The sequence below is a fragment of the Aspergillus chevalieri genome, chromosome 1 (assembly GCF_016861735.1).
Source record: "Aspergillus chevalieri M1 DNA, chromosome 1, nearly complete sequence".
NCBI lineage: Eukaryota > Fungi > Ascomycota > Eurotiomycetes > Eurotiales > Aspergillaceae > Aspergillus > Aspergillus chevalieri.
Genome location: NC_057362.1, coordinates 4273306 through 4300962, shown reverse-complemented (window position 1 = coordinate 4300962; position 27657 = coordinate 4273306). Strand labels below are relative to the sequence as shown.

Sequence of the window (27657 nt, the reverse complement as noted above, 5' to 3'; positions counted from 1 at the left end):
TTTTTTTTTGGGGGGGGGGTTGTTTGCCTATTTGGTTTCCTGGCTTTGACAACTTGGCGTTGGCTACAGAAGACTGGGGTTACTTGTTGGAATATTATTTTCCCGTGTTGGAATTGTAAGACCATGTTATTACTCCATACTGCATGGGCAAGTGGCTCAGTGGTATGGAGACTGAGCCTGGCTAGTTGCCTTGTTTTACTTGTTTTGTTGCTAGATAACTTACTTCTTTAACTGAAGTGACCGGCCGGACGTGCCGCTCGCTCGGTGTCCGATTACGTTAAGGTATGGCCTTCCCAGCCGATGAATAGGTCAAAATCAATTATTGTGCGATCATAGACTGTACATTGTAAAGAACAAAAAGCGCTTTAAACCAGAATAGAGATTCGTCAACAATCACTGAGAATTGCTTGGATTACTCTTCATTACGATGGCACGAGTCCAGCACTCCAGCTTGGTGTTGACATTCTGATGCTAGCCTAGACCTCGAAATGGTCCGATTCAAGTTCCAAAGGTCGGAAGCTCGAACCTGAACCTGAGTCGGGTCGCGGCTCCATCAGGTTCGACTCAGGTTCGAACCTGACAGAAACTGATTTGCATAATTCTGCCAAGGGTTTCCTTTTTTGGTTGCATAAAAATGTTGATTCATCTAGATTTTTTACTGTAGTTTATCGCTGTTTTGGTCATTACGTCCAGGAACAGCGTAATGTAGCCATATTCCTTGTGAAATTATATGAAATAAGTCTGTATACAGAATACCTAGCGTAGGAAACATTATATCCGATTAGACTTAATGGCCCCCATCCTCTTAAAAGGTGATTCTAGTAGAAGTTGTCATTGACCTTCTATATGATGTAAAATATATAGTTATATGAGCTTCATTTTGCGAACCAAATGCGTCAATGTTTTCAATATTCCCAATGTAATTCAATAGTCACAATCGATGTGACGGTTCCGTTCAATATGAAGCTTATTGGTGAACTATCTGGCGAAATACTAGCATGAGGAGGAAAAGAAGAAAGAACGCCGTGCTTGCCAGCGCTCAACTATTTACTGTGCGAGGAGCCCTGGCCCTAAAGCAGAACAAAGAAATCAACACAAAGACATCAAACATGTCATGTGACTTAGCGAGCACTCATGCTCCGTAACATGTTGGGTATTGGGTATTGTTAGAGAGATATGCGAAATGCTAAGTACAATCAGAGGTTTTCAAACATAGATTTCCATAGGGGACCGGGGGTTATGACATCCAATGTTCAAGTACACTTGTGGAACCCTTTTTCTCCGCCTTCTTTCATAGAATTGTGGCACATGACGCCACAATAATGTAAATATGTGGGATAGACTTAAAGGGTGGGCTGAGGTCTGCGGTCGGGTGGCCTCAACTGTAATCTGTTCCCCCGTCAAGTTGATATTCTTAGTGATGAGGATCGATCGGATAAATGGTTGGCCCGAGTAGCAAGGTCAGGAGATTCTTACAGTCGACGTGGGCACACACACATATAGTAGATTAAGCACTCAATCAGCTACGTACGCGCACATACGTTCGATAGACAATATAACTCTACCTTCCGCCGGTCCTCTCCATACAGACCTCGTTAGTCCGGAATAAATCGACTCTCCGATTCCCCTCCGAGCTACAATCCGAGAGACCCCGCTTCACGACGGATAAATACGTGACTAATAACCATATACCATAGGCTTGGCATTGGTAGATGGTATACGACTACCACAATAACTACCATTGGGATGGTAGTCCCCTATGGTATACAGACCAGGAGATATATAAGGATGCTCATTCATTTACTTAGCTTAGTTCTTCGCGATCAATCTAGTTAATCAAGCATTGGTTACCTTCTAGTTTCTGACTCGTCCGCACTTAACCAACAACCCAGTATACGTACTTGGTTGGCCTTGTTTCTCTATTCGCTACCTTTACCATTTCTACTTGTTGATTGTCTTACGGAGCCTGGAGGGGGCGATATACCCATCAACGCATACGACATACCGAACCGGACCCGGAGGGGCACTGAGCATACGATTACTTGAGAGACACTTAGGGTAAGTGTCCAGTCTCGAAATACAACTAACTAGAACCCTAGGTACGACACGAGAGAGGCCAGGTTGTGACAGATACTACATTTGGCTGATGGGCAACAACACTTTTATAACACTTTGCCAGTATGGATCATTTACTGTTGTTATCCTAAGCAGTAAGGCTTGATGACAATTGGTTCCATGGCCTCAATGATTCCCACACGGCCTTGCTTGCTCCTAGGATTTTTCAGACTCCTTGGAGCTATTGCCTGGATCCTAAGATGACTGCTCCTGCTCTTGAGAGCTAGGAGCATACTCCCCAGACCTGTGGTAATCTCTGGAGCGAATTGAATCTTCACGGGAGCAGTTGGCATGGTAAGAAGCGGAGCAGCAGGAATGATGACCTCAATTCCCTGTTCCATGGATGGTGCCATCGCTATGTTGAGGGGGGGGGGGATCAAAGCGGTGACGGTCAAAAGTGCTACGAAGAAAAGTGGACACAGGTGAAACGCTAGCGCGGTGCGTTTTATTGAGGCTACCTTAGTCAGGCTACTCACCCTCTGCTCAATCTCTACTCAGTGATCAGCTCAGGCTGCTCAGGGCGTGCTCAGGGCATGCTCAGGTCTACGCAGTGAGCAAAAAGCGGCGAGGGGTGAGCACTAAAACGGAAAGGGAAGGCCTTTGAGCTGTCCAGAAAATCAAGTACGTATGTACCGAAAGGGATACTACGCTTTCCTCCGAGTATATTGTGCTACAGGAAGTCACATATGGATGATTGTCGCTGCCGTTACAGAATATTGACCAAGTATGATCAAACAGTATGTGTGCCTTGAACTACACCTTCAAGGCGTCGCCAGTATTGCATCATTACAAAGACCCCCATTGCACCGCCGAGTCCCTCAGCGTCCGAGAAGCGATCGTGTACAAGGCGTACCTGGCCGACAAAGGCGAAGGCGATTCAATATGCCCCATGAAAGTTGGATAAACCTTGTGAGTAATCGCTAACATCCCGGAGCCTTCATTTTACCTAATCCTAGCCATATTCTAGACCAATAGATCATGGAACCTGCCTGCAGCGGGTAGCAGGGAGCGACACTGAGGTTCACGACTGCAGCGTTTGTTCGCGGGTATGCCATATCTAGCATTGACATGTCCTCAATATGCTCAAGTATAATCAGTTGCGCGGTGCGAAACCCCCCGTTCTTCGTCACGATATTCAATGGATGAGATCCGTAGAATCCGGGGACAAGTAGTCCCACATGCTTAAGCTGTTAATCAGTCAAACAGCGTATCCACATGCGCTTCATGAGTATAGTCCCTATCCGTGAGACGGAACAGGCTCAGATACTCCTCATCATCAAAGTATAGCAGATTACCAACGTTCTCGGGAATAGACCCACAAGATCAGGACTTGCACTTAGGACTTGATTGACCATGACTTGTGAGTTATGGCTGTGTCCTACTTTTATCGGCGCTTCGATTTTCAAGGTGACAGTGCTTGGTCCCAGGGGTCCTCCGGGCAAGGGCGGATTCTTCAGACACCATTCTTCTGGAGTTGGGTCTTGCCGGTCCTCTTTCTCTGGGTTGAACAGTGAGCTCGAGGCCCCGTGGGTAAGGGTTTAGAGGCTTCATGTTCTGGTCTTTGAGTAGAGCATTTACTGCTAATTTCACTGCACATTGGTGAGGTTTGAAGTTTGCCTCGGATATTGAGATCAATGATGTAGGATGAAGGAAAGAGAACCGTCATGTGACTGCTGCTGTCTACTGCAGATACTCTGCAGAATGAGATAAGAGAGATCTACAAAGACTGAACGACCAGGGAGTACATATTACAAGCAAAATCAGCACCATTACATCGTTTTACTCAATGCTCAGACTGAAGACTAAGATAGGAATAGACGGCAGGCAGCAACACAATCCGAATCATGAATATCAATATCATCCCGTTCAATGAGTATATAAAACGCCGTAGCAATGTCTTTATCACAATCCAAATGGGTAATGTAAGCAAAGGGGAAAAGCAAACGGAACCCTCTTTTTCTCGTTTCGATAATCTCTTTTCCCATGCAATGGCAATGGCGCGAAGGGAACAGAAGAAGAAAGAAAATGGAAGGGAAGTAAAAATAACACATCCCGCTTATACTGCCTGGCGAGGAGAACGAAAAGGAAAAAGAAAAAGGGGAAATAGACATATGAAATAAAAGAAATTAAAGAGGAAAAAGAGGAAAGGAAAGAGAAGAAAAGACAACGCCCAGTCTATAAACATCAGCCGCAAAGCAGTCGCAAAACATGCAATGCACACCCGGGGGGAATCATCGCAGGACATGGCACCATCATCCAATCAATCACATCACAGAATCATAGAGAGAAACACATAAAGTCGAATTAACCAAAGGATAAACAGACTTTTTCATACCCATGTCTGTCGTGTCCTTTTTTTTTTACCTTTTTTTTTATTTTTTTTGTCGGGAAGACGGTCACCCAATCGTACTGTCTGACCGTTGGGCTTAGAATGGGAAGCCACCGAATCCACCACGAGGCTGGCCACCGCCGAAACCGCCGCCGGCAAATCCACCACCACCACCACCGTTCATCATGTTGAACAGGATGTTGGGGTCGATGTTGATATGGGTACCCCCCATACCACCCATACCTCCCATTCCGCCCATTCCGCCCATTCCTCCCATGCCGCCCATGCCACCCATGCCACCGCCAAACATGTCAGCAGGGTCGATGAGGTCGTCACCGTTGTCATAGGAGGCACGTTTTCTGTAGACAGGTATTAGCAAGTTGAATCATAAGATAAGGAATTGTAAGGATAACATACTGAGGATCGCTGAGGGTCTCATAGGCTTCACCAATCTCCTTGAACTTCTCATCACCGGCCTCACCGTCACGGTTCTTGTCAGGGTGGTACCTGACGGCCAGCTTACGGTAGGCCTTCTTTATATCCTGTTCCGAGGCGTCCTTCTCAATGCCAAGGATCTTGTAATAGTCTTTGCGCTGGGCCTTCTTGAGCTCGAGCTCAGCACGACGGATCTCCTCGTGGATGCCCTTCTCGCCTGGGTTGACTTCCGCAACGGCCTTGTAGTCCTGGAGAGCCTTCTCCCAGTTGCCAGAGGCACCGTGAGCCTTAGCACGCATCTTCTGGGCCTTGGTGTACCCGGGGTCGAGCTGCAGGGCTTCGTTGCAGTCGTTGACGGCGCTGTCATACTCCTTCAGGTTGATGTATGCCTGGGCACGGTTCTGCAAAATCTTGGAGTTCACGTCCTTGTTCTTCGAGTCAACGGACAGGGCTTGCGACCAGAGGTCAATGGCCTTGCGGTAGTCCTTGGCCTTGAAGGCGGCGTTTCCTTCTTCCTTGGTCCGGGTCAGTTTCTGCACCATACGCAGCATGACCATGGCCTTCTTCATGTCGGGGTCCAAGCCCAGGCAAATCTTGAGGTACTTGAGAGCCTGGTCGGTGTCACCCATGCCGTAGAAGGCCCGGGCGCGGATGAGCAGAGCATCGGGGTCCTGGTTGTTCTCCCGAAGCATGTTGATGGCAATATCCTGTGCCTTGCCATATGCGTTGTCGTTGGCCATTTTCAACTGTGCCTCTGCGGTGAGCAAGGTCCATTTCCGGGGCTCCTTGACACCGGCACCGAGCATCTGGCGGGCTTGGTCGAGACAGAAAATCATCATAGATACACCGCGGTCCTGAGTGAGAATCTCTTCGGCCTGGCTAATAAAACGCAGCATCTTCTCTGCGGGCGCACGATCGGCAGCCGAAGCAGGGGGTTGGATTTGCGAAAGAACATTCAGAGCCTCAGCGGGACGACCCAAGCTGGTCAAGATACGAGCCATACGGTACATGACCTTGGTGTTTGCCGGATCTAACTGCTTGGCTCGTTCAGCATCTTCCAGGGCCTCGAGGAAACGATTTGCTGCCATGTAAGCAGCAGCACGATTCGAAAGGAAGACGGGAGAGTTGGGTTCGATTTCGAGGGCTAAAGAGTCAGCACGGGGCACCAATCTCAAAGAATAAAACAGTACACACCCTTTGTGAATTCCTCGATGGCACGGCTGTAGTTCTTCTCCTTGAAGAACTTGTTTCCGGCCAACTTGAACGACTCCGCCTCACCACCAGAGCGGTGCGGCGGTGGAGTAGGGCTCTTCCCTGCGGAGCCATTGGCCCCGTTCTTGTTGTCGATGTCCATCGCGTTTACAGATTCGTCGCGGGCAGCAGCCATAGCCGACAGACGACGGAGCTCGTCAGGTGGAAGGTTCAACGGATGAATATCCTGGTGTCGGGAGTGGCGATTGGAAGCCGAGGAACGAGGCGAAAAGCTAAACCTCGAGGACGAAAAGGAAGGAGGAGGGGCTTTTTTAGGCGGATATGAGGAAGAACGACTATGCGCGTGTAAAGATTGAGAGCGAGATGCGGCGGTAGGTTTAGTGGGAGACGACCTATGGCGGGGGGAAGAGGTAGCCGATGTCGACGTAGGAGGGGAAGACGCCGGCGAGGGAGTAGCGGACGGAGAGACTGAGGAGGCGGAGTTGTGAGAACGCGAGTGAGCGTGATGAGAGACGGTCTTGTGCCTGGGAGGAAGACGATGGAGCGGCGGCGGCGGGGGTATTTCAGGTTCCGCAGTCGCAGTCGCAGTCGTACCAGAGGTAGAAGACGGAGGGTGGCGAGGCGACGAGGTACGGAGACTGGTCGCTCGATCAAAGGATTTCGGAGGTGGTGGCGGAGGAGAGTATGGAGGGGGACGAGACTGCGGGTGAGACTGAGGTTGAGACTGAGGTTGTGGTTGAGGAGCTGAAGCCTGTGGTGTAGGCTGTTGAGGATGAGGTTTGCGTTGAATATGATTCACCGGCGGAGGAGAGGAAGGTTGTTTAATAGGATTCACCGGAGGGATAACAGTATGCTTGGGTTTGCTCTTGCTCTTCTTCTCGTCTTTTCCCTTGTCTTTGGCCTTGAATTTGTCTCGTGAGAAGAAGTGAGGGAGAACCATTGGAAACTTTTTTTTCTTGTTTTTTTCGATCGAATCGGGACGAAGGCGGTGGAATTGTGCGGATGGCCGGAGTCGGTATACAGTGAGATATACGCAGTGTATAGCACGTTGTATAGCAAAAGAGCTCAAAAGAGACGGTGGGAGTAGTAAAAACACATTAATCCATGATCCAGTCAAATTTCAGGTCCAAATTTGGTGGTAATAGTTGTATATTTTGGTTGTTGTTGTTGTTGTTGTTGTGACGGTGGCAGTGGAAAGAGTTGAAAAACCAGACCGCTCATATAAACCCGGAAGACAGCTGATATATAACAGGAAATACCAATCTGAACTGTTCGCTGGCCCGTCGATCTATTCTGACAGGCCAGAATTAAGAATCAATAAGAAAACACGAGTGACGAAGAAGGAGAAGAAAAGACTGCAAGCAGAAGGGGAAAAAAAATCATGGAGGCTGGACGAGCTGCTGGTCTGTGTTTAGCGCAGTCACAGTGGGATTGTCGGGCCGTGTAAGTACTGGTTTTTTGGTATTTTACAGAGAAACTATTGGAATAATCATTTCTACTGCAGTATTCGATGTTTAGAGTGTAGTTTACAAGGTACATAGTAGTAGTACGTCCGTAGATGTGTGGCTATCCGAAGTCTGTACCAGAGTACGGGGTTCCGAAAGGACATCTGTACCGATGTTTGCTCCCAACAAAAGTCCAGCAATCAAACCATCAATCAAATCTGTCCCCCTATTACTCGTTCTCATCTTCCTCTTTAATAGTCTCCAGCGCGCGTCTCTCGCGTTGTCCATCATCACGTCCACCCCCCTCCCACGGACCACAACCATGACTAGTAGCAGCTGTACTCCGAGCAGTAGCAACATCATTCAACAGCCCATCAAGCCCAAGCTCCATCTCAGCTTCCCGGACCACACCCGCCGCCTCCCGCTTGATCCGGGCCTGACTCTGACCCGAAGACGCGAACTGCTGAACCAGCGGGGTGATGATGCAAGTGGTGTAGTCGCGTGTTGTCTGCTCCGTGAGTCGCGTGGTGATGGAGATCAGATCGTGCTCAATCTTGTCCAGCAGCTTGATCAATTCGGATTTAACTCGGTCGGTGCTGTGCTGGAAGAGCTCGATTCCGGTGCTTTGGGTACGGATGTGTTCTCGCATCCGGTGGAACATGCCGGAGCCTTTTTTTTTTTTTTTGTTAGTTTTCATTACTTTAACTTTAACGGTACAAGGGGGACAATAATATTACCATTTTCACAGGCGCATTTCAGGTACGCAGGATACAAGTATTCTTCCACGCCAACGGCAAATTCTCGGTTGATTCCGCGTTGCTTGCGTCTGGCTCTGTTGACCGCGTAAACCACATCTCTCTTCATTACCTTGTACTGGATCTTCCAAATATCTTTGAGCTCGTCCTTGATTTCGTCGGAGAGGACGATCTCGGCGGCTGAGGTCGCTTGGGCATGAAACGCCTGCAGATGAGTCTTCATCAACTGGGTGAACCAGTCGACTTCCTGTAAAATTTCAATTTCAAAAGCACTTTACAGGTTAGTTATTGTAGAGATAGCAGCTTAGGATAATTTACTTTTTCCAATCGTGCATCAACGGTTCGATGACAAGATTGGCCCTATACTGTTAGAATCGCCGGGACACCAGATATCAACGTAACTTACAACTCCTGGTTCCAGTTCTGTGGCAGTTAGCGTGGTCACTCGTCATCAGCGACATTAGGGACTAACATGGAATCGAAAAACACCCTGTCGGCAACAGACGGCTTTGTACGTGTTGTAGTTGAGGTCGTTCCAGTGCTTGACGGTCTCGTCGCATTTCTCGCTCGCCAGAGTCGAAGCATGGCCTGCGCCGTCAATTATGCCTTCGCCCAGTCTCGTCCAAATTCTGGTGACTTACCAAAATTTCGAATAACATTCAGAGTCAAAATATCGCAAATGCCCTGCATCAGTCCCTCACACGTCCTTTCCACCTCCTACAACGAACCGGTTAGCCACATCCTATCCCAACCACTCAAAACAGTAAAACGACATACCCTCTTAAAACTCTCCTCTGCAATATAAAACCTCGCCTCAATCTCAACCTTCTTCCCGTGCGAAATCATAACTCCATCCTCCGCCCCAGCCCACAACCCAATCGAACTCAACACCCTCCGCAAATGGAACAAGAACCTTAAGGCAGACGCCTCCCTCGCCTGCTCCGTCACCGCAATACAATGCGCTTGCAACTGAGAAATCTCCGTCTGCTCGAGAGCGTTGAACCCAGAGACGGGCGCTTCGCGACGCAGCCGGCCCTGGAGTTTCTGGTATGCGCGGGTTGAGACGCAGAAGACGGGAAGGTCTTGCTCGAGGGCGTGGTAGTAGCTAGGGTCCTGTACGGAGGTGGGTGGGTGTTGGAATGTGTTGTGGAAGGAGTGGATTCCGCGGGCGAAGTCGTGTTTGAGTTCTTTTTTCGAGTAGGCGTTGCGTGCTTGGATGCATTCGTGGATGAGGCTAGTTTGCAGGTCTTGAAGTTCGTGCTCTAGGGCTTCTTTTTGGGTTTCCTTGGCGTGGCGCTCGGTGGAGAGGGTTCGTTGGTGGTTGATGAGTTCTTTGCGGCGGTCATTGAGGGTGCGGACGTCGTCTTCTGAGACTGATCCCGAAGCAGAGCTTGAATCCGACTGCGCCCCAGAGGTATTGTCGAGAGCAGGCTGCTGCGCAGAAACAAAGCTGTCCCTCTTGCGCTTACCAGGCGAGCTACCCTGTGAACCACAACCACCATGCAAACCACCTTCAGAACAAACCTCGAGCTCCTCCAATCGCTCAGCAACATCCAAAATCTCACTCTTAACACCCACCAACCACTCCTCAAGCTCCCCAATCTCCTCCTCCAACCTGCCCAATCTCTCCTCCCCCAAGCCTGGCGACACCGAATCCCTCTTCAGCAGCGACTCCTGCACCTCACTCATAGAAACATCATCCGTCTTGGTACAAATGAACGTCAAGTCATTCGCAGCGCCGTCCATATGCAACTGCACCCGCATGTTCCGCCCCAATAAGTCCTGCGCGACTTTATCGTCGACGGCACGGTTGATCGGTGCAACGACCCAGTGCGCGCTGCATTTCTTCATGTACTCCTCTGCAACGGCAAAACGCGCGGCGTTGGAATCGAAGATGCCGGGGAGGTCGACTAGGGTTGCGCCAGTGGCGAGGGCGGGGGCTTTGGTATAGATTCGGACGACGCGGACGAGGGGCCAGTAGTTTGTTGTCGTGGTTTTGGTTTGGGTGTCAAAGGTTGTTCGCATGGGTGTTTTTCCTTGACCTGTATTGTTTGTGGCAGTGGTCTTGGGACGTTTGCTTTTACTGTCGGTGTACACGGCAAGGTCTCTCGCAAACGCCTTGGGATCATCACTTTCCACAACGACAGTCCGCCCAAGAACATCACAAACACCACCCTTGCTCAAAAGCTCCTTAACATCCAAGTTCTTAATCTCCTGCACATTCAACACCGGATATACGGCGCGAATCTTCTCCATAGCCACCGCAGCCTCAGAGTTCCTGGCCATCGCTTCACCACGAACACCTGAAAACGAAACCGAATTCTCACCATCATCCCTCAAATCCCCAATCAGCGCCCGAAGCTCCCTCTCCCATTCCCCTCTCTCAACAAACTCCACCTCCGCGCGATACTTCTTCCCAGAGCGATAATTATACGCAATCTCCGTCGCCACGGCCGTGGAGGCGCGCATGCAGTTCGTCCCCAGCAGATTCTCCTCGTCGATAATCGCGTTGATCAGCGAGGACTTGCCGGCGCCCGTGCTACCGACTATCCCGATGACAACTTTGGGAGGTGCGGCGTATGTTTTTATCTTGGTGATTTCGGAGAGCCAGTCGGAGACATCGCTGCTTTTGAGCTCGGTTTTTGAGTTGGTGAGGAAGGTGTGGAGGTGGGTGAGCGTTTGGACGCCTTTGGCGACGGCGATTTCGAGGCGGGAGAGCATGGGGTTTGTTGTGGCTTTGTGCCGGAGACAGGGTAGCGGTTCTTCTGTAGAAGGTGGCTGAGTGTCCATTTCGATGTCCTGGTCTTCGAGTTGAGGTTTGTCATCGACAATCACCCTTCGTCCGATACGTTTACCCAGCAAGGCGTCGAATGTAGTCACTGTCCTCATCAGCCTGCCATTAACTCACTATCTCTGTCAGAGATTTTGTGAATAAGAAAGAAACATACACGACATAGCCTCCTCACCCTGCACACCAACACCATCCCCCTTTCCTCTCGCCTGATAATACCCCGTATAAATTTCTATAAAGAAATCCTCACACTGTGACCCATCGATCGGCATTCCATGCTCCGCCAAATGACCCAGATACCGTGCTCTCTCGACGTAGATATCTTGCAGTCTGGGTGATATGTGCGACCACGACCGGTCAAAGGTTAGGGTTGAGGGTTCTGCCTCGCCTCGTTAACTATTTTGCTTTCGTAGAGTAGAAAGAGGGAAAAGGTACCTGTATCACTACCACAAGGATACCAAGCGCGGATATTCTGCTCAGATGTGTAGTGGAATCTAGCGATGTCTTGTTCCGTACTCGTGCTGGTTAGATTGCGCTGCGATGCGTGGGTTGGTGATAGATCCTTTTTTTTTTTTTATCGTCAGCGTTCGTTTCGCTCCATTTTATTTGTTTGCAGGTAGATGGCTAGGCGCACCTGGAGCTCAAAAGATCCAGGATCCAGATGCGGATCAATCTCTGATAGAGGCATATATTGTTCTGTATCCAACGAGCAGGGTGTAGAGGAAGGAGTACGTAGGAGAGGAGGAGAAATAGAGGCAAAGGAGGAATGAGAGGAGTAGTAGGAAGAATAGGAGCATGGTTTGTTTATTCTTTTCAATTCAGTGTCTGGTTTTGGCGTTGAATGGGTATAAGCCAGGTTTGTCGACGGAGATGTGTGTTGTAGTGAGGTGATGGTGGGAGAATGATAGAACAACAAGAACAAACATAAACATTGCAAATAGGTATCTCAACTAGAACTTAATGGAATATGATACAAAAGACAAATGCTGAAAACAAAAAAACCACCAATGCAACCAACCCAACCAAACGCCATTTCCATGCATATCATATACAAAGCACAATATCCAAATTAATACCAAGCCTGAGTACCAGGCGACCGATTCATCCGTCTCGCGACAGCACCCCATCTCGACACCTGTCCAGGACGACGATTCTGATACGGATACTGGCCGTGTGCCGACGACATCGGCTGCGCAGCGAGAATCCGATCATAGTAATGGCTCTCGTACGGAGGTGGCAGGTCATCACCGTCCATATACCGGTCACGATTCTGACTCTGGCTGTGACTCTGCCCTAAGCCCCGCGAGGCTGCGTGGTACGATTCTGCAGACTGGGACTGCGGGATTGAAAGCGCGGGTGCTGTGTTCCCCGGCGCATGGCGCTCCAGAGCAAGCCATGTCTTTTGGGCCTCGCACCAGACGAGGGTGTTTCTGCGTTGCGTGCCTGCGTGGTTTGCCAAATCCGACTCTGAGACGCGGTATCCGTTCGACGAGGACGAGGGCGGATGAAGGAGCCCTGGGGACTCGTCGTTGTAACTCCTCCGTCTGAACTGGTATGTCTCTGCATTCTGGTCTTGGCTTCGATGGTATCTGCGCAACGCGGTGGACCCGGAAGATGCCGGTCTAGGCGGGTAATCGTCATAATTGAGCGACGGTGTTTGCGGCCATGTCGATGTTGATGGGGTAGGGTCGAGGTGTATCCGAGGAATCTCCGTGCCACGCGGAGACCAAACGGAAGTACGGACATTAAAACTGGAATCTGGAAGTGGAGGACCTTCAAGCGATGAAAGATCCATGGTATATGTCTTAGTGGTATGAAAAATTGAAAGTGGATATATATTTGCGAACCATGGGAACGACCCTGCGCAGTCGCCGGGTGTCATATATATAGGAACGATGGTGAATGAACCGCGTGGAGTAAGGTAAGCAACATCGTATTCCAGAAAGAACGACACGACACCGTATTGAAGGCGGTGCCATGATCCTTTCATCCTTTGTCGGGCCTGAAGCCAATGCGTTGCCCAAATCGGTAAAAGGTCACCTTACACCTTTGTCAGGCTCTATTCTTTGAAGAAAACTACTGCAAGAAAAATTTCCTACATACTAGGGACAAACTAAATACGCCTAACCAATCAATGACGATCAAACAAAGGATTGCGGGCGAAATTTGTTGAAGATTCGGGCAAAAACCCTTGACACTGCCACGCGATATCCTAATGTTATCGCCCAAGCCTCGAGATCGTACTCGTTTAAGGTATACTAAGATCAGCCATAGCATCGTGATCATGAAGTAGGGCTGAATCACGGGGGCCAAATGTACGATGTGAGCAATATAATACATATATGGGTTCGTTCTGCCCCATGGAAGGATTGCTCTGCTCCACGGTGTTCGCTGGTCAGCCCAGCGGGGGAGACGAGGCGTTCCCTACGGACCCAACAGGCTTGTACAGTTCGAAGTACAGGCTACGAACTGGTCGCATATAGAGTCGTAAATAATTACAATGCATAGACTAAAGATAATATACTAAAACACGGAGCATCACAAAGGAAATAAAAAACTGGATTACTTCGAGAATTTGCACCAGATGTGAAAGCTTTCATGAGTTACATTAAATCGTACTCAGCCACCAAGCGCTTCACATTAATATAAACTCCGAAGCGATCCAGGAAGCCCAAGAATAAACAAAAAAGGTATAGAAGAAAGTAAAAAAAAGGGGATATAATGATTAACTCTCCCGAAAAACCACAAAACTAAATGACAAACCCCACGACGCTTCAACCATTCACACCAGTCCACCGGGGATCAAGTTGAACCCACCCAGGCAGTCAGAGCGACCGGGGCTACATTATACACAAGAAGGGAATAATTTAAGCCAGGAAGAAGGCCATGGCGGCGGCGGCACCAGCGAAACCGAAAGAGTTGCTGACGGAGCTGGCAGCACCGGTGAAGAGGGAAGAGGGAGCAGAGGTGGAGGCGGAGGCGGAGGCAGAGCCGCTGTTTCCGTTAGCATATATTCAATATAGATCAAGAATATTAAAGTGAATAGAGAGCTTACCTAGGGTTGCCGGCAGCACCCTGGCCAGAGGGAGCGGGGATCACGGGGACCGAGCTGGTACCCTTGGCGGCAGCACCAGAGGGACGGTTACCGGCGGGACCAGCGGGGGTGACGGGCACCTGAACAGTCGAGTAGGTGACGGTGGGGATGCAGGTGGTCACAGGGATAACCGAGGCGCTGCTGGTGGGGACCTGGACAGGCACAACGGGGCTGGAGGGACCGGCAGCAGGGCTGGAAGGAGCCGGGGCGGGGCTGCTGCTGGAGGGAGCCTCGACGGGAGCGACGGGGCTGCTGCTGGAAGCAGGAGCAGAGGGAGTGGCCACCGCGGGGACGGAAGAGGAGGTGACAGCCTCAACAGCCTGGGGAGTGGAAGTCTGACGGCTGGGGCAGTCGGTGACGGTGGGAGCGCACGAGGTGATGGTCACATCCTCGGTCGAGTAGACGGTCTCGAGGTCACCGTTGGGGAGAGCAGCGGCAATGCCGGCGAAGAGAGCAACGGAAGCAGCGGTGAAACGCATTTTGATTGATGTGGTTTTGGTTTTGTGGTTTTTAAATAGAATGTTAAAAGAGAGTGGAAGATAGTTGGGATATCAAAGGATTGATATAAAAGAGTGACTGACCGAAGTCGAACGAAGAGAGAACGGAGAGAGAAAGACTTTGATTTATGAGCTTGGGAGAGAACAAAAAGAAACGATGAGAAAACGGGATCCGGGGCCTCTTTGTATGGGTTGGGAGATTAGCCCTGAGGATCGGCAGTCGACAAAAATATCCTCAAAAAAGGAGAAGTGGAGCGGGGGTAGTCGGTAATACGGTGAGACAGTACTCCGTAGTCAATGGTCTGTGGCGAATGTAATACAATACACTATATTCATAGTGTGGGTTGATCCCGTCATTCGTTTACTGTTTTAGGAATCCGAGCTGACAACTTCCCGGCGTCTAGCCAATCGAGGTCTCATGGAACCCCTGAGTACACGTAGGTATGTATTGTAGACTACAGAGTACTCTGTAAGCATCTGTCTATGCGATATACTCCGGGATACTTGCACACTCATCATGTACCTACTATCTATTCTGTACTAGTACTACTATGCACTTTTCCCTGATAAACAAGTACCCCTGGCCAAGCCACACCGTTTCAGTTCCTGACCACCACACTTCCCCCACCAATCAGAGACATTGAGCATATGCGCGGTTTCTTGGCAGTGGGGCTGTTCCTGAAGCGTTAGACCACTCAAGCCTTTTAGAGTCCCGCGGTGGATTTATCACTACCAATGAGATAATGAAAGGTGGATACAGACCCACTTGTAACATTGGCGTGATACCAACTTTAGCCTCGTTCCTTTTTTCGGCTTTTTTAATTAATTATTCAGGATGATTCAATGCGGTTTTACCGGCCAAACAGAGCCCTGAACATGCCAATGCCATCTCTTTATCAAACCTTATGCATTGAACAGATTCATTGAATACTCCAGAGTAAGGAGTTCTATTTTCAGACTACTGTGCTTGTAGTGCTTGTCAAGTTCTAACACTGCCAATTTATGTACGGAACACATACACTTGTCATCGTATCGAGTACGATCCAACCACATGTTATCCGACACCCCGGAGGAACCACGGCAATTCTGCATCGCTGAAACTACTGTGAATGTCCAACTTTCCGAGGGAATCCCTCCGCAGGGTCCGAGCCACTGTGGCTAGTATCCTTTAGTCGCACTGAGGGATGATCTGTGGGCTCGTGCCCTTTCGGCATACCCTACGGAGTCCATCAGAACTAGTACTGAGTTCAAGTCGATATTCAGGAGTACGCAGTAGTATAGAGTACTCCGTAGAGCTGGTCCAGACTATCAGCTCTCTGATTATCAACTGTTCGACTATTAAACATTATATTCTATGGGGCTTCTTTTCGATGACTGGACTTGAAAGAAAGTATCAATTCTCGTACGGGGTACTATAAATACCGTCAGGGTCTCAGTCTTCGATGCTATTCTTAACCTCTCCTTTTCGGAGCTCTACACCTTGTATGGGGATAGGAGCTTCGGAGGACTCCAGAGTACGGAGTATCCCGACTATGCCACAGTATCCAATAGGCTGAACTCTGCGAACCTTGTCTTAACCTTTCAGAATGACTCTCTCTCGTCCTGATGTGTGCAGAATACGGAGAAATATTCGCTTCTAAGAGACTGAAGACTAGAGCCTCGGTCCACCGATCAACAGGGGAACTGTACAAGAGCAGCAGAGGATCCTGTAGATGCATATCCAGCATGAAGAACTGCACTCGGTAGATGTACGAGCTTAGCAGCATAGAGTTTGCATTTTGTATAGAGCAGAGTAGATTATGTTCTCCGTAGAGCAATGATGCATCCTCGACTCCGTATCCCGTTGAGCCCCGTAAGATATGCTAAAATATGCTCAAGATCTTTCCCTGCATAACACTAATGTCAGCTCTACTCTGGAGTAATGTTTCTGAGTCCATGTCTTATCTGTTTCTTTCTTTAGCATATGCAATCATCACAATGTCCCGTACTGTACATATATCCATCACTCTGGGTGCGATTGTGGCGCTTCACAGCCTCAACCGTCCAAACTGTCACTATTTTTGCTAACAGTGGGTCAAAGCTGTGCTGAACATGTCAACTCTGTATCTGAAGATAGAATATGATCGCATTTGATGCAATGCCATCTTGAATATATAACTACAAGTACAAGTACTGCTTGTATATGTCCAGTCAGTTACTCAGTAAATGTGATGCCTGCCAGTCTTTAGGCGCCTACAAACCGCCGCGGATCCACCCCGTGACCATTGAACACGCCATCCGCCATCAACAACCAACTTTTTTTTTTCTTTTCTCCTCACTCAACTCGGCTTTCGAAATTTCTCTCGTTTGGTGCCTTCGTTTCTATTAAATCCATCTCTAAAGGTGCGTTTTTAGCGAGGCTTCTTACTCGACAATGCGATGCTGACATCTCACAGCTGCCGCGTGTTCAGCCTGACCCCACGGCTACAGATCTCCTCACTCTCTCTCACTCTTTCCCCTCTCTTATTCAGTCGCTATTTCATAAACACCATCGCCAAAGTGTCCTCCAACAACACCGCCGATCTGGCTACTGCCGCTGATCCCAACGAGTTGTTTTTGCCTGGTGACAGGCAGAACAACCTCGTTGATAGTAATATGTCTTCCTCAACCGCCGCCGCACCTGTCCCTCTCCTCCGACCGCCCGTACCAGGAAGGAATCGCAGCAACAGCAATGCTCCCAAGCCCAAATTGACGTTGGGAATTCCGCCATCTCCCAACACTCGTCCTCTCGTTAATGGCAATCCTGTCCCTGCCAGCCAGGCGGCTCCGCCCCAAATCCAACCTCCTCGTCCCGCAAACCGCCCGGCGCCTCCGCAACTGCGACTCGCAACCCCAATGGGCAGCAGCTCTGAAGTACCACAAGAAATGCCTCGAATGGTCAACGGAAGACCTGCGCCGCCGCCTCTCGTGACTACCAATGTGAACGATGCGAACAATCATTCCGGCAATTACACCTACCTCGACGGGAAAGCCAGTGGCCCCGCCTCCGCTTCGTCGTCGAATTACTCGACCCTTTCATTCGCTATGGGTCTCCGTCAACCGCCTGGCGGTACACCAGATCCTTCGTCCGCCATAAGCTCCGTTTACTCTGATCGCGAAAACGGGGTACCAGAGCGCGACAACAGCAGCGTCAACGGGCTCATCCCCGATTTGGACAAGTTGAGTCTGGAGAAGGGCAGGCCCCTTGATGTTGATGATCTGGATGACGAAGGGTGGCTGGCCGCTAGTGAACAAAAGAAGATCGTCGAGCTGGGGAGTTTGGGTGAAGGTGCCGGTGGTGCAGTAACAAGGTGCAAACTCAAGGAGGGAAAGACTGTGTTTGCATTGAAGGTTGGTTGGATACCATCGCTTGGTTTCTACGTGCACATACTAATGAAACTAGATCATCACTACGGACCCGAACCCCGACGTCAAAAAGCAAATCGTTCGAGAACTCAATTTCAACAAACATTGCGCTTCGGATCACATCTGTCGCTACTACGGTGCATTTATGGACAAGTCGACTGGTACCATCTCGATCTCTATGGAATTTTGTGAAGGTGGGAGCTTGGACAGCATCTATAAGGAGGTCAGGAAGTTGGGTGGTCGCACTGGTGAAAAGGTGCTAGGCAAGGTGGCTGAAGGTGTTCTGAACGGTTTGACATATCTTCATGGGAGGAAAATCATTCATCGAGGTGCGTCCTCTTGTACCCAGAGACAACTTTGGCCATGACTAATTTGCGCAGATATCAAACCATCCAACATCCTCCTATGCCGAAACGGCCAAGTGAAGCTGTGCGACTTTGGAGTTAGCGGTGAATTCGGAACCAAGGGTGATGCCAACACGTTCATCGGAACCTCGTACTATATGGCACCGGAGCGAATCACCGGTCAATCTTATACCATCACATCCGACGTTTGGTCGCTCGGTGTAACCCTGCTCGAAGTCGCACAACATCGCTTCCCCTTCCCTGCCGACGGCACCGAGATGCAGCCTCGCGCCGGTTTGATCGACCTTCTGACCTATATCGTCCGCCAACCGATTCCCAAGTTGAAGGATGAACCGCAAAACGGTATCCGCTGGTCTGATAGTTTCAAATACTTTATTGAGTGCTGGTATGTATTGCGCAACCCCCCCCCTGGTTGAATAACTGAAGTCTGACCGATTTCAGTCTTGAGAAAGAGCCTCCCCGCAGAGCCACTCCTTGGCGGATGCTGGAACATCCCTGGATGGTGGACATGAAAGGCAAGAAAGTCAACATGGCCAACTTCCTGAAACAAGTGTGGGACTGGAAAGAGTAGAGATTCGACATGTCACTCTGCCCGTCTCAGCTTTACTGCATCACTTTTCTTTCGACCCCGTGCCCGATTTACGTTTCATCCCAGCGATGAAACTCCTTTTTTATCTCGATCCTTCCTATAATACTCTGCATATGTCACGGCCTCTCCTTTGATGTTCATACCTCACGACAAACGGCAGGCCCCATCGTTGACCCGGTCGTCAACCCAGCATGAATCGTGATACGACGACACTCCTTTACCATCACAGCGTCTGTTTCTTGTCATTCCTTTGAGGACGTGTTTTAGGACCATCATCATTTATCATCTCTTTCACGTCTTTCTTTGATTATATTGGGCGACTTTTTTACACATATCTCTTGCACTGCAACCTCATGTTCAGGACATGGTTTTAAAAGCAGGAAACGATCAGTGGTCAGCAGTGCTGCGAGCTGATGCAATTATTGTTGATTTTGTTTTTTGTTGGGTACATTAAGGTTCTGGAACTGGTTACATTCCGTGGTGTTGTTGATTTCCTCTGATTTGATTGTATCTTTTTTCTCATGCCATGTTGAGGTGCAGGACAGGTACATATATATGAATCTATTGCTTCTATATCTACTTGTATACATACATACTCCTCTGTTTGGTCTCGAGCCAGTGTTGAGAGTATGTATCGCCATACTGCGATGGGATGAGAGCATGGCGAGGTTGGTTGACTGAGAGTGGGATTCATGGATCAAGGCCAAGTATGCGTATAGTGGAGCAACTAGAACAGATCAAATACGCAGAGTGTATGGCTGAGCCTCATCATATTTGGTTGTACATATCCTTGTTGTCCACGAACCCTTTCATAGTTTCAAAAAGGTTACAGCAACCATTCTTCAAGTTGCATGATACACCACACATTATATCTTCATGAGTCTCAAGAATTCGGCTTGATGCACCTCTCTCCATGGCCTGCGCAACGCAATACGAAGAGCGTGCGGCGGAAAATTCATCTCAGAATATTCGGACTCGCCCTCGCCGAAGCATATACTTTCTAACCACTCCTTTCTTTGATAGCTTTCGTTCACACATCCCTATCCACCGTATTGACATCCACCGATTTCTCCCGTACATATATCCAGCGCTGCCAAGTACAGATCCTTGCAAATTGAATCAACCAACTGTACAGAACAATCCGGAGTCTGAGCCATCGAGAGAAGTTTGTTGAGGCCGAATTGCACACTTCGATTGGATCAATCAAGGGATCTGCTCATGGCAAGACAGACCGGTTGAATTGTTCATGAAAGTCAAACAGGAGCATGGCATTCCAGTCGAACACGAGGAGTACGCAGAGTTACTTAACCTGCTTAGACACTATCGCTATAACAGAATCAACTCATAATAATTTCTTTCTCATCGACCTCCGCAGGCTCCATGGAAGTCCTCCTGATGAATTGTGTGCGTGTTTTTGAGCTCCAGTATGGTGATCAATTTGATCAGTTCGCCTTGATCCGTGTACAACGACCACTGGGCGTCAAAACGACTCCGATCCACCGAGGCCGCAGACGAGGACCACGCCAGGCGGGGCAGATTTGCTGCAGTCTCAGATTTAACCGGGGTATCAGCTGAAGAAAAGTTGCACCCATCACATCTGCCTCTTTCTCGAGACAGTATGTGGCTCCAAGACAGACATGGCCATGCGCAGAGAGGGCTATTAGGGCCGGGCCGCGGCAAGAGTTTCGCCGTGGTATCTCAGAATTGCTCAGGTGCGCTGACACTCTGCATTCAGCTCTAATTACACCACCATGTGTCGTTCAGTGTTTCCATATTCTCGTATTAGCTAAGACATGAGTTGGCGATTGTTACAATGGTGAACGTGGAATTGCGATTGAGGGGACGAGAAACGCCGACACGTCATGCCTAAATTCTCAGATGTAGACAGGAAGTCTTCAGTTCTCTCTTTGAGATAACGAACTTCAGCTGTCCTTGACCCCATTTGCTTGAGTTGCGAAGCCCTAGATAGAGGATTTTGTGACATTGCATAAATAGTTCCTTTGAAATTGTTATCTTCCTTGGCTGGCTTGAATTCCCCTCTGGTGCTTTTTCCCCAGAGCGCTCTCAAGGACCATCAAATCTCAGTTGGTCATTGATCTTGGCTTACTCGTTGCGAAGAGAAGTACCTCCGGCTTGACTGGCTTGTCTACCTGTTGCTGCAGGAAATATTGATGTTGGAAGGATCACGAACGAACAAATCTATCTGTCTCTTTGCTCATTCGCAGCACTGAGCTCATTGACTTACTGACCCCAGAATGGTTCTCTTTCCATGGCGTGACATACAGACTCTGACCGTAAATCTCTCCGCAGGTTGTAAACCAGAGGGTACGCCTGGTACTCCAGTGTTGTTCCAAGCATCCGAATTCATTCCATTGTTTCCATAGAATCATGTTCCAGGGAGGTGCTTGGCTCATATCTGTGCGTGTCATGTCTCGAATGGTTGAATCGAGGGTGAAATCTGCAGGGCATCACAGGTGGGTAAACATCGTGGATCTCGCATGTGAAATATCATTGCGCTTGTCTTGCGCATTAGATTATCTTAATGCCGGTAAACAGCTGGATTTTGCAGGCAAAAGGGGGTTTTCTAAGCCACTAGGTCATACCGTCTGGCCAGCCAATTATTGATGCGGGAATGGTTTGAAACTGGCAACCTGTATCCACGGCTACTATTTTTGATAAGGCCTAGCCCATGTTGTAGAAAATGCGAAAAGCTTATTGTCACAATCTTCATATCTCCTCTCGACTGGGTACCCGTCTTCTCAACAGACGCCATTGCCTGATGTCTATACAGTCTTGGTTGATACAGAAGCAAAACGTATACCATAACCGGCAGGATGCAGTCGCAAGCGTAGCGCGTTGCCAGGTCGAATCTGAATCTTCAGATTTCTAGAAAGAGCAGTAGATCCTCTCTCTGATCTTTGTGGATAATCCAAGCTCATGGAAATCGAAAATGAACAATGCGTTCCAAACGAAGGCTCCTATGCTTGAGTGATGGGCTCGGGTGCTGGCTTTGAGATATCTGCTGGTGCAAGCCAACTATCTCTTTGGATAAAGAGAACGCAGACCCATGTAAACCACGAACTGTGCTATGACATCCTACACTATATCACCATTTTTAGCTTCGAGTACTATGAGTGAGTTAGCCTTTCATTGCGCGGTCGTCGCACCAACTGATGTGGTCTGCCTCTGGTTAGATAACTTTCCAAAGGCGTCTCACAATTCTTGAATCTCAGGTATTATCCGTAAGCGAAGAGCACATCCACGAAGCTCTGTGGCTTCTGGCTCAACATCTTCGACTTGGTGCAGCAGCACTAAGTCAATTGATTAGGCAGGCTGATTGCGTTTTTTTTTTTTTTTTTTGAGCTTGTTCCCACGGCGTCCCGGTATCAGGGCTAATCTGCTGATGATTGGAAAAGCATCATATGAGACTTCTGGTTTTGAATTTTTTTGGGGGGTTTTCAAACTCGATTATTAGGAATGCAGAACAATTGGGAACTGCCTCTAGAGTATTCGCTAAGAAGCGAGGAACAAGCCAGCGTCATATCACCCACTGAACGTAGAATGTTTCAAAGTTCTTCAATTCCAGATATCAACCCACCACATGGGTATACCCTCGAACGCGAGACAAAATGCATTGAAAGCGCCATCGCTGTCTTTGAGTTGAGGGTGGTCAGTAGCATAGGTGTTGGATTTGAGGGTGGTGAATGGTGATAGGAATGGAAAGAAGCCATAAGGCTTTTACCAGTGAATGCCTAGATTAACTGTCTTAGATTGACCACACGTTCTGGTAATGTTGAACGAACCTGGCCGCTACCTGCGTTAGGACCAGGCCTTTACAGATCAATAAAAGGGCAACCTTGAAATCAGAAAGCGGAGTATTAAAGATTGGAAATGTCTAATCCATATTCGTGCCTATTAAGCTCATCAATAAAATACAGGATGTATACATAGCACATAAAAGCCATTCCATAGCCAGAGTATATAAGATCCAATTCGCCCGTTTACCACGTCATGATCCTCATAAACCAAATAGACAAAAAGAAAAAAGATCACCGACTAACCGGCTGAGCTCCCAACACCCATCCAATCCCACTAGCCAATCCCCCAGTCACCATGTTACTAACAACATCTCTCTTGCGCATCCGGCCTTCGCTGTCTGCTTCATGGTCATCATCGCCGTTCTTATATTCATGACCCGCGGGACGAGATGTCGACGAGCCAGCCGCCGCCATCCCGCGGAGAGGAAGCGTGTTCTTGTGAAGGGCCATGGCGGCGCCCCGGGCGACTTCGAATAGTCCCATGGGGGCTTCTTCGTGTGAGCGATTTTGCTGTTGCTGTTGCTGGTAGGCTCGGGCACGTCTGGCGTGCTGCTGTTTTGTTTCGAGCGCGTCTTGTTCGCTGTCACTGGGGCCGAAGCCACCTGGGACCATGGAGACGGTGTCGCCCTTTGTGTCCCAGATTTCTTCTTCTTCGGTTTCTTGGGCACGGAGGACGTTCATTTCCTCGTCGCAGCGGCGCCAGGCGCCGAGGATTTCGGGGAGGGGGTCGGGGTATGGGACGAGGACTAATGCAAGGGAAAGGAGCTCCATGCGTTGGGAGAGCTGGTTAATTTGGGTTTGGAGGTTGGGAGATGATGAGGTGGAGGAGGAGCGGTGACGTCCTGCATTGTAGACTGCACGCCAGGAGATGTCGTCCTTGATAGAGGTGGAGGATGAGGAGGTTGGAGTAGCAAGGCGTGTGAAAATGTAGGAGTATGCGGTGCCAAGATCATCGGATGCGAGGGCAGAGGATATAGCTAGGGAAATGACACGTCGTTCGGCAATGACAGGCGCGTCCTCTTCAGAAATCGGAGTGTGCTCGTGCGAGTCACTGTCTGGTAGTATAGGCGGAAAACCTGCTGCAACAAGGTTTCGCCCAATAGAAAGAAGATCATCCAGATTCGTATACCCCTTAGGATTCTGATCGAGTACCTTTTCAATCAGAGATAGAGGGTCTTGGTGAATGCGGATGCTGACGGGTTGGAACGGAACCCCGTGTTGTAGTGTCAGTGAGTAGAATGACAAGGCATGTGTCGCTGAGATGAGAGCCTGAATCTGCTTGAATGATACAGAGTCGGGAAAGTGTGGCTGGAAAATTTGCAGGATATCGTAGGCCTTTTTCATTCCTCCTCGTGTTCGGTTACCATTACTGGCATTGTCGTAAGCCGTAGTGATGGCGTCCTTGACAGCGGCTTCAACCTGCGACGCTTGCAGTGGCGTCGTCAGATCTGTGTATATGTTCACAGCCAGCTTGTATTCTACGGGGATTAGTACCGATAGTTCCAAATTTTGTGAGCCGTGCTTACCCTTGACCTCCAGCAATGCCTTCAAAATTTCTGTCTCCACAACATCCCGCGGGACTCTCCAGAAAAGACCGTGGTAAGGTCGCTCCGTCTGCGCTTCTTCCACCTGCCAGTTGTGGAGCCAGAGTAATTGCTGGCGGATCTTCATCCAGTCGTGACCTGATCTCGCATTCCTTGTGGTAGAAGCTATGACGCTGCGCAGATCCAAAAGCTGCGCGTCCTCACTGTTATGGAGGCACATGTTTGCGGCTGCGCGACAGGTTACAGGGTGACCCAACTCGCTCAATATCTCAAGAGAAGAAAGGGTGGCGCTGAGGAATGATATCGAGGTGGCAGAGGGACGAGTAAGTGTGTTTGAAGACACTAATAAGGCATTCTGTAATAACGACGCTCTCGACGTCGACGCGATTGTATTCGTATCATAGGTAACCGTAGGAAGTGGTGAGTCGGGTATGGATCCTTCAAGACCCAGCCGCTGGGCGATTCGCGTGACGATTTGTACGCAACCTTCCAGGGTCGGCCTACTGGTATCAGAATTCGCATAAACCACGGCAAGACCGCTCTGGCCATGTCGGGCCTGCAAATCCGCCAGCTCATCATCCTGGTATTGCCCATTTACATCCCCATAACCTCCAAGGTCAACATCCTGAGGCCCATTCCAGTCAGTATAGGCACCCACAACACTTTCCAAATCTACCAGACTCCGCGACAACAGCCATTCGTTTACCGGTCCCCATGCAGCATGCGAAGCTGTCCGCGGCCGATACGGTTCCTGAGTAATCGTGACAGATTCACGCTCCGCTGCTTCATTGAGCCTCCGTCGTTTCGACCGATTGCTGCCGTGGATCCAAGGACCAATGAGCCCGCGCAAGTTCTTAACTAGATCCATGTTGTCGCTGTGAGATCCTGTCATCGAAAGGAGTACATTGACAGCCGTCTGATCGTCCATAGACTCAATCACATCCAGCGTGAACGACCCATCTTGGTCGGGATAGTATTCGTAGTTCAAGCGGAGTAAGGGTATCAGGCTGGATATGAGCCACGTGCGTAAGACCGGCGAGCGACCGTAGAAAGGCAATAGGAGATCGAGAATAAAGGGTTGAAGAGAGGTTTCGGCGTCTATCTTATGCGCGCGATGGATGAGAAATTGGGCCAAAAGGTCGGTAACGTCACTGTCGTCGTCGTCGCGATATTTCAGAGGCAGTAAACGAAGCTTCCGTACACGTTTCCTCGCAGCTGGTTCTGACAAATCCTTGACGGACGACAAATCAATATCGTCCTCCGACAGCGCAGAAAAAGACAAAGAAGTATCAACAAGCTCCTCAAGCACAGGCGTGTAGTGCTGAGGCTCTATACTCTCGGGAAGGAAGGTCAAAAGGAGACGTAGAACACGCTCTAAAGGAAGGTAACCGGGAAACTGTGCCTGGAGTCGCGGAAGGGCAGCAACCTGGCCGCTGGCACAAAGATGCGAGGCCAAAAGAATCGCGTGAGCACCAGACAGGCGCGCGAGCACGGCCATGTTGAATTAAATCGTAGACATTTGAGTATTGCTTGTAGGGGGCGATGTGGCCGGAGACGTCAAGCGGCGGACGCTCGGACCAATCAACAGCCGAACCTCCGTCCGCAATCCAACCTCAACTCCCTCTCTCACGCTTCCCGCGCTGAAAGACCCCTCCGCTGTTGACAGCTCTCCGTGTCTCTTCTCAGTTTCATTCATAATGGCATCTGGTTATGGTCTCAATGGCGGTATGTTGGGCTTCGTTTGTTTTACTCATGATCGATTTCCTTTTTTCAGCCGGTCCTAATGGCCGGATGTGCCGCCGTGCCGGCTTCTGTTTCTCCCCGACAAGCATCCTAGAGGCTAACAGTACGAATCATTAGGTCCTTCCCGCTGCTACGGTTTCTGGCAGGAGGTCCTCGGTTGCTACGTCGTCAATTCCGGTGAGGGCGAGACCGGCAAGAAGAAGTGCATGCCCGCATTGGAGGACTACTACGAGTGCCTGCACCACAGAAAAGAGGTACGCTCCGATATCTGGCCCGAATGAATAGAGATGGATCAATGGATACAATGCCCGTAGATGGCTCAAGATGGAAGATCCGGGGAACGCGGGGAAATGGACAATTTGTGCGGAATGGATTCTGACGACGGATGTGATTACAACAGGCTCTCCGCACGATGAAGATGCAGGCCGCCTACCGCAAGGCTGAAGCCGCACACCCCCGGGAGAACGCGCCCAAGGCGGAACAGATTCGCAGTCTGGGATTGTTAGGGAATGAAGAACAGACGGCAGATGTGTTGGCGAAGGCGTCATGAAGGATGCGCATACCCGGGATACTGTGGATTTGTTTCTTTATGATTGCGTGTCTTTGTTTTTTACTCCATGCCATGGATTATGGGACTGTATAGAATGGACTATTCAATTTCGAACTGCACGAGGTACTCTGTAGGGACTGGATATATATATCTGGGGCGATGTTACATTGCTGGTGATCAGCTGCGACCAGCAAGTTAATACGATTGCAATAATTGCTTAGATATTCTTTTCTAAGCCACTGTGGTATACTCCGTAGACATTGTACAAGTCGCTGCGCTGTAAACATCATGACGGCATCAGAAATACGTGAGGCCTGATTGGGACGTTGCTGGTTCCTTATGCCTAAGGCATAAATTAGACAACCTAAGGCAACAACATACTCGAAGTGTACAGTACGCTAGAGCTCCATGCGGCTGAACTTGGTGAGCTGAACAGACTAATCTTTGCTGGAGTATGTTCATGATTTCAGAGCAATGCATTTGACTATTTTCTGCAGGATAATCTTCAAGTATGCGTCCGTGCTGATGACTGGCAATATCTTGGCATGCAATGCTTCTTTTAAACAAACAGTGATAAACCTTACCTGTATATTTAATAGTACCCCGTACACTCATTAACTACAGAGCACTCTGGGTAATTAACAAACAAAAGTGAGCATAGGTCGATCACGACAGGGATGGTCACGTGCCACAGGAAAACCTTTACGGGGCGTGGGTCACACCTTACCCAAAGCAGACTAGCGCGCAGGGCCCAAACATGGCGCCGACGCAGGCCCCAATGATATAAACCCGGCGGCGTGACCTCGAACGGAGCAAGTCGTTGTTGACCTGCGCGCGCGTCTCTTGGCCGGTTTCCCTATTAACTTATCCCTGCCCGCTCTCTGCGTGATTTCACGGTGGTATTTTCCTCTCGTGTTATCATTGCTTATCTGGGCGTTGAATTTGTTCCTCCACTTTTTATTAAAAATTATTTTATTCCTTTAACCCCCTC

At 49.4% G+C, this 27657-nt stretch overlaps 7 protein-coding genes across 7 annotated transcripts; 2 read left to right on the top strand and 5 right to left on the bottom strand.

Moving 5' to 3' along the window:
* Positions 1-4541: 4541 nt before the first annotated feature.
* On the bottom strand, positions 4542-7031 carry ACHE_11478S (DnaJ and TPR domain protein; the record flags this gene model as incomplete). The annotated part of the gene is made up of 3 exons (XM_043276051.1): positions 4542-4803; positions 4862-6023; positions 6074-7031. 3 exons carry the CDS (start codon positions 7029-7031, stop codon positions 4542-4544), a joined length of 2382 nt encoding a protein of 793 aa, XP_043132598.1.
* Positions 7032-7765: 734 nt separating this feature from the next.
* On the bottom strand, positions 7766-11770 carry ACHE_11477S (uncharacterized protein; the record flags this gene model as incomplete). The annotated part of the gene is made up of 10 exons (XM_043276050.1): positions 7766-8205; positions 8274-8563; positions 8610-8651; positions 8698-8714; positions 8764-8879; positions 8933-9008; positions 9069-11170; positions 11240-11461; positions 11518-11644; positions 11717-11770. The coding sequence occupies 10 exons, from the start codon at positions 11768-11770 to the stop codon at positions 7766-7768; spliced, it is 3486 nt and encodes a 1161-aa protein (XP_043132597.1).
* Positions 11771-12151: 381 nt separating this feature from the next.
* ACHE_11476S (uncharacterized protein) lies at positions 12152-12877 on the bottom strand (the record flags this gene model as incomplete). Its single annotated transcript, XM_043276049.1, has 1 exon — positions 12152-12877. One exon carries the CDS (start codon positions 12875-12877, stop codon positions 12152-12154), a length of 726 nt encoding a protein of 241 aa, XP_043132596.1.
* Positions 12878-13949: 1072 nt separating this feature from the next.
* Positions 13950-14655, bottom strand: ACHE_11475S (GPI anchored serine-rich protein; the record flags this gene model as incomplete). The annotated part of the gene is made up of 2 exons (XM_043276048.1): positions 13950-14076; positions 14138-14655. The coding sequence occupies 2 exons, from the start codon at positions 14653-14655 to the stop codon at positions 13950-13952; spliced, it is 645 nt and encodes a 214-aa protein (XP_043132595.1).
* Positions 14656-17307: 2652 nt separating this feature from the next.
* On the top strand, positions 17308-18993 carry MKK1 (dual-specificity mitogen-activated protein kinase kinase; the record flags this gene model as incomplete). The annotated part of the gene is made up of 4 exons (XM_043276047.1): positions 17308-18042; positions 18095-18386; positions 18438-18807; positions 18864-18993. The coding sequence occupies 4 exons, from the start codon at positions 17308-17310 to the stop codon at positions 18991-18993; spliced, it is 1527 nt and encodes a 508-aa protein (XP_043132594.1).
* A 4067-nt stretch (positions 18994-23060) lies between these two features.
* ACHE_11473S (secretory pathway Sec39 family protein) lies at positions 23061-25871 on the bottom strand (the record flags this gene model as incomplete). The annotated part of the gene is made up of 2 exons (XM_043276046.1): positions 23061-24307; positions 24356-25871. The coding sequence occupies 2 exons, from the start codon at positions 25869-25871 to the stop codon at positions 23061-23063; spliced, it is 2763 nt and encodes a 920-aa protein (XP_043132593.1).
* Positions 25872-26070: 199 nt separating this feature from the next.
* Positions 26071-26666, top strand: ACHE_11472A (uncharacterized protein; the record flags this gene model as incomplete). Its single annotated transcript, XM_043276045.1, has 3 exons — positions 26071-26098; positions 26234-26370; positions 26517-26666. 3 exons carry the CDS (start codon positions 26071-26073, stop codon positions 26664-26666), a joined length of 315 nt encoding a protein of 104 aa, XP_043132592.1.
* Positions 26667-27657: the final 991 nt, after the last annotated feature.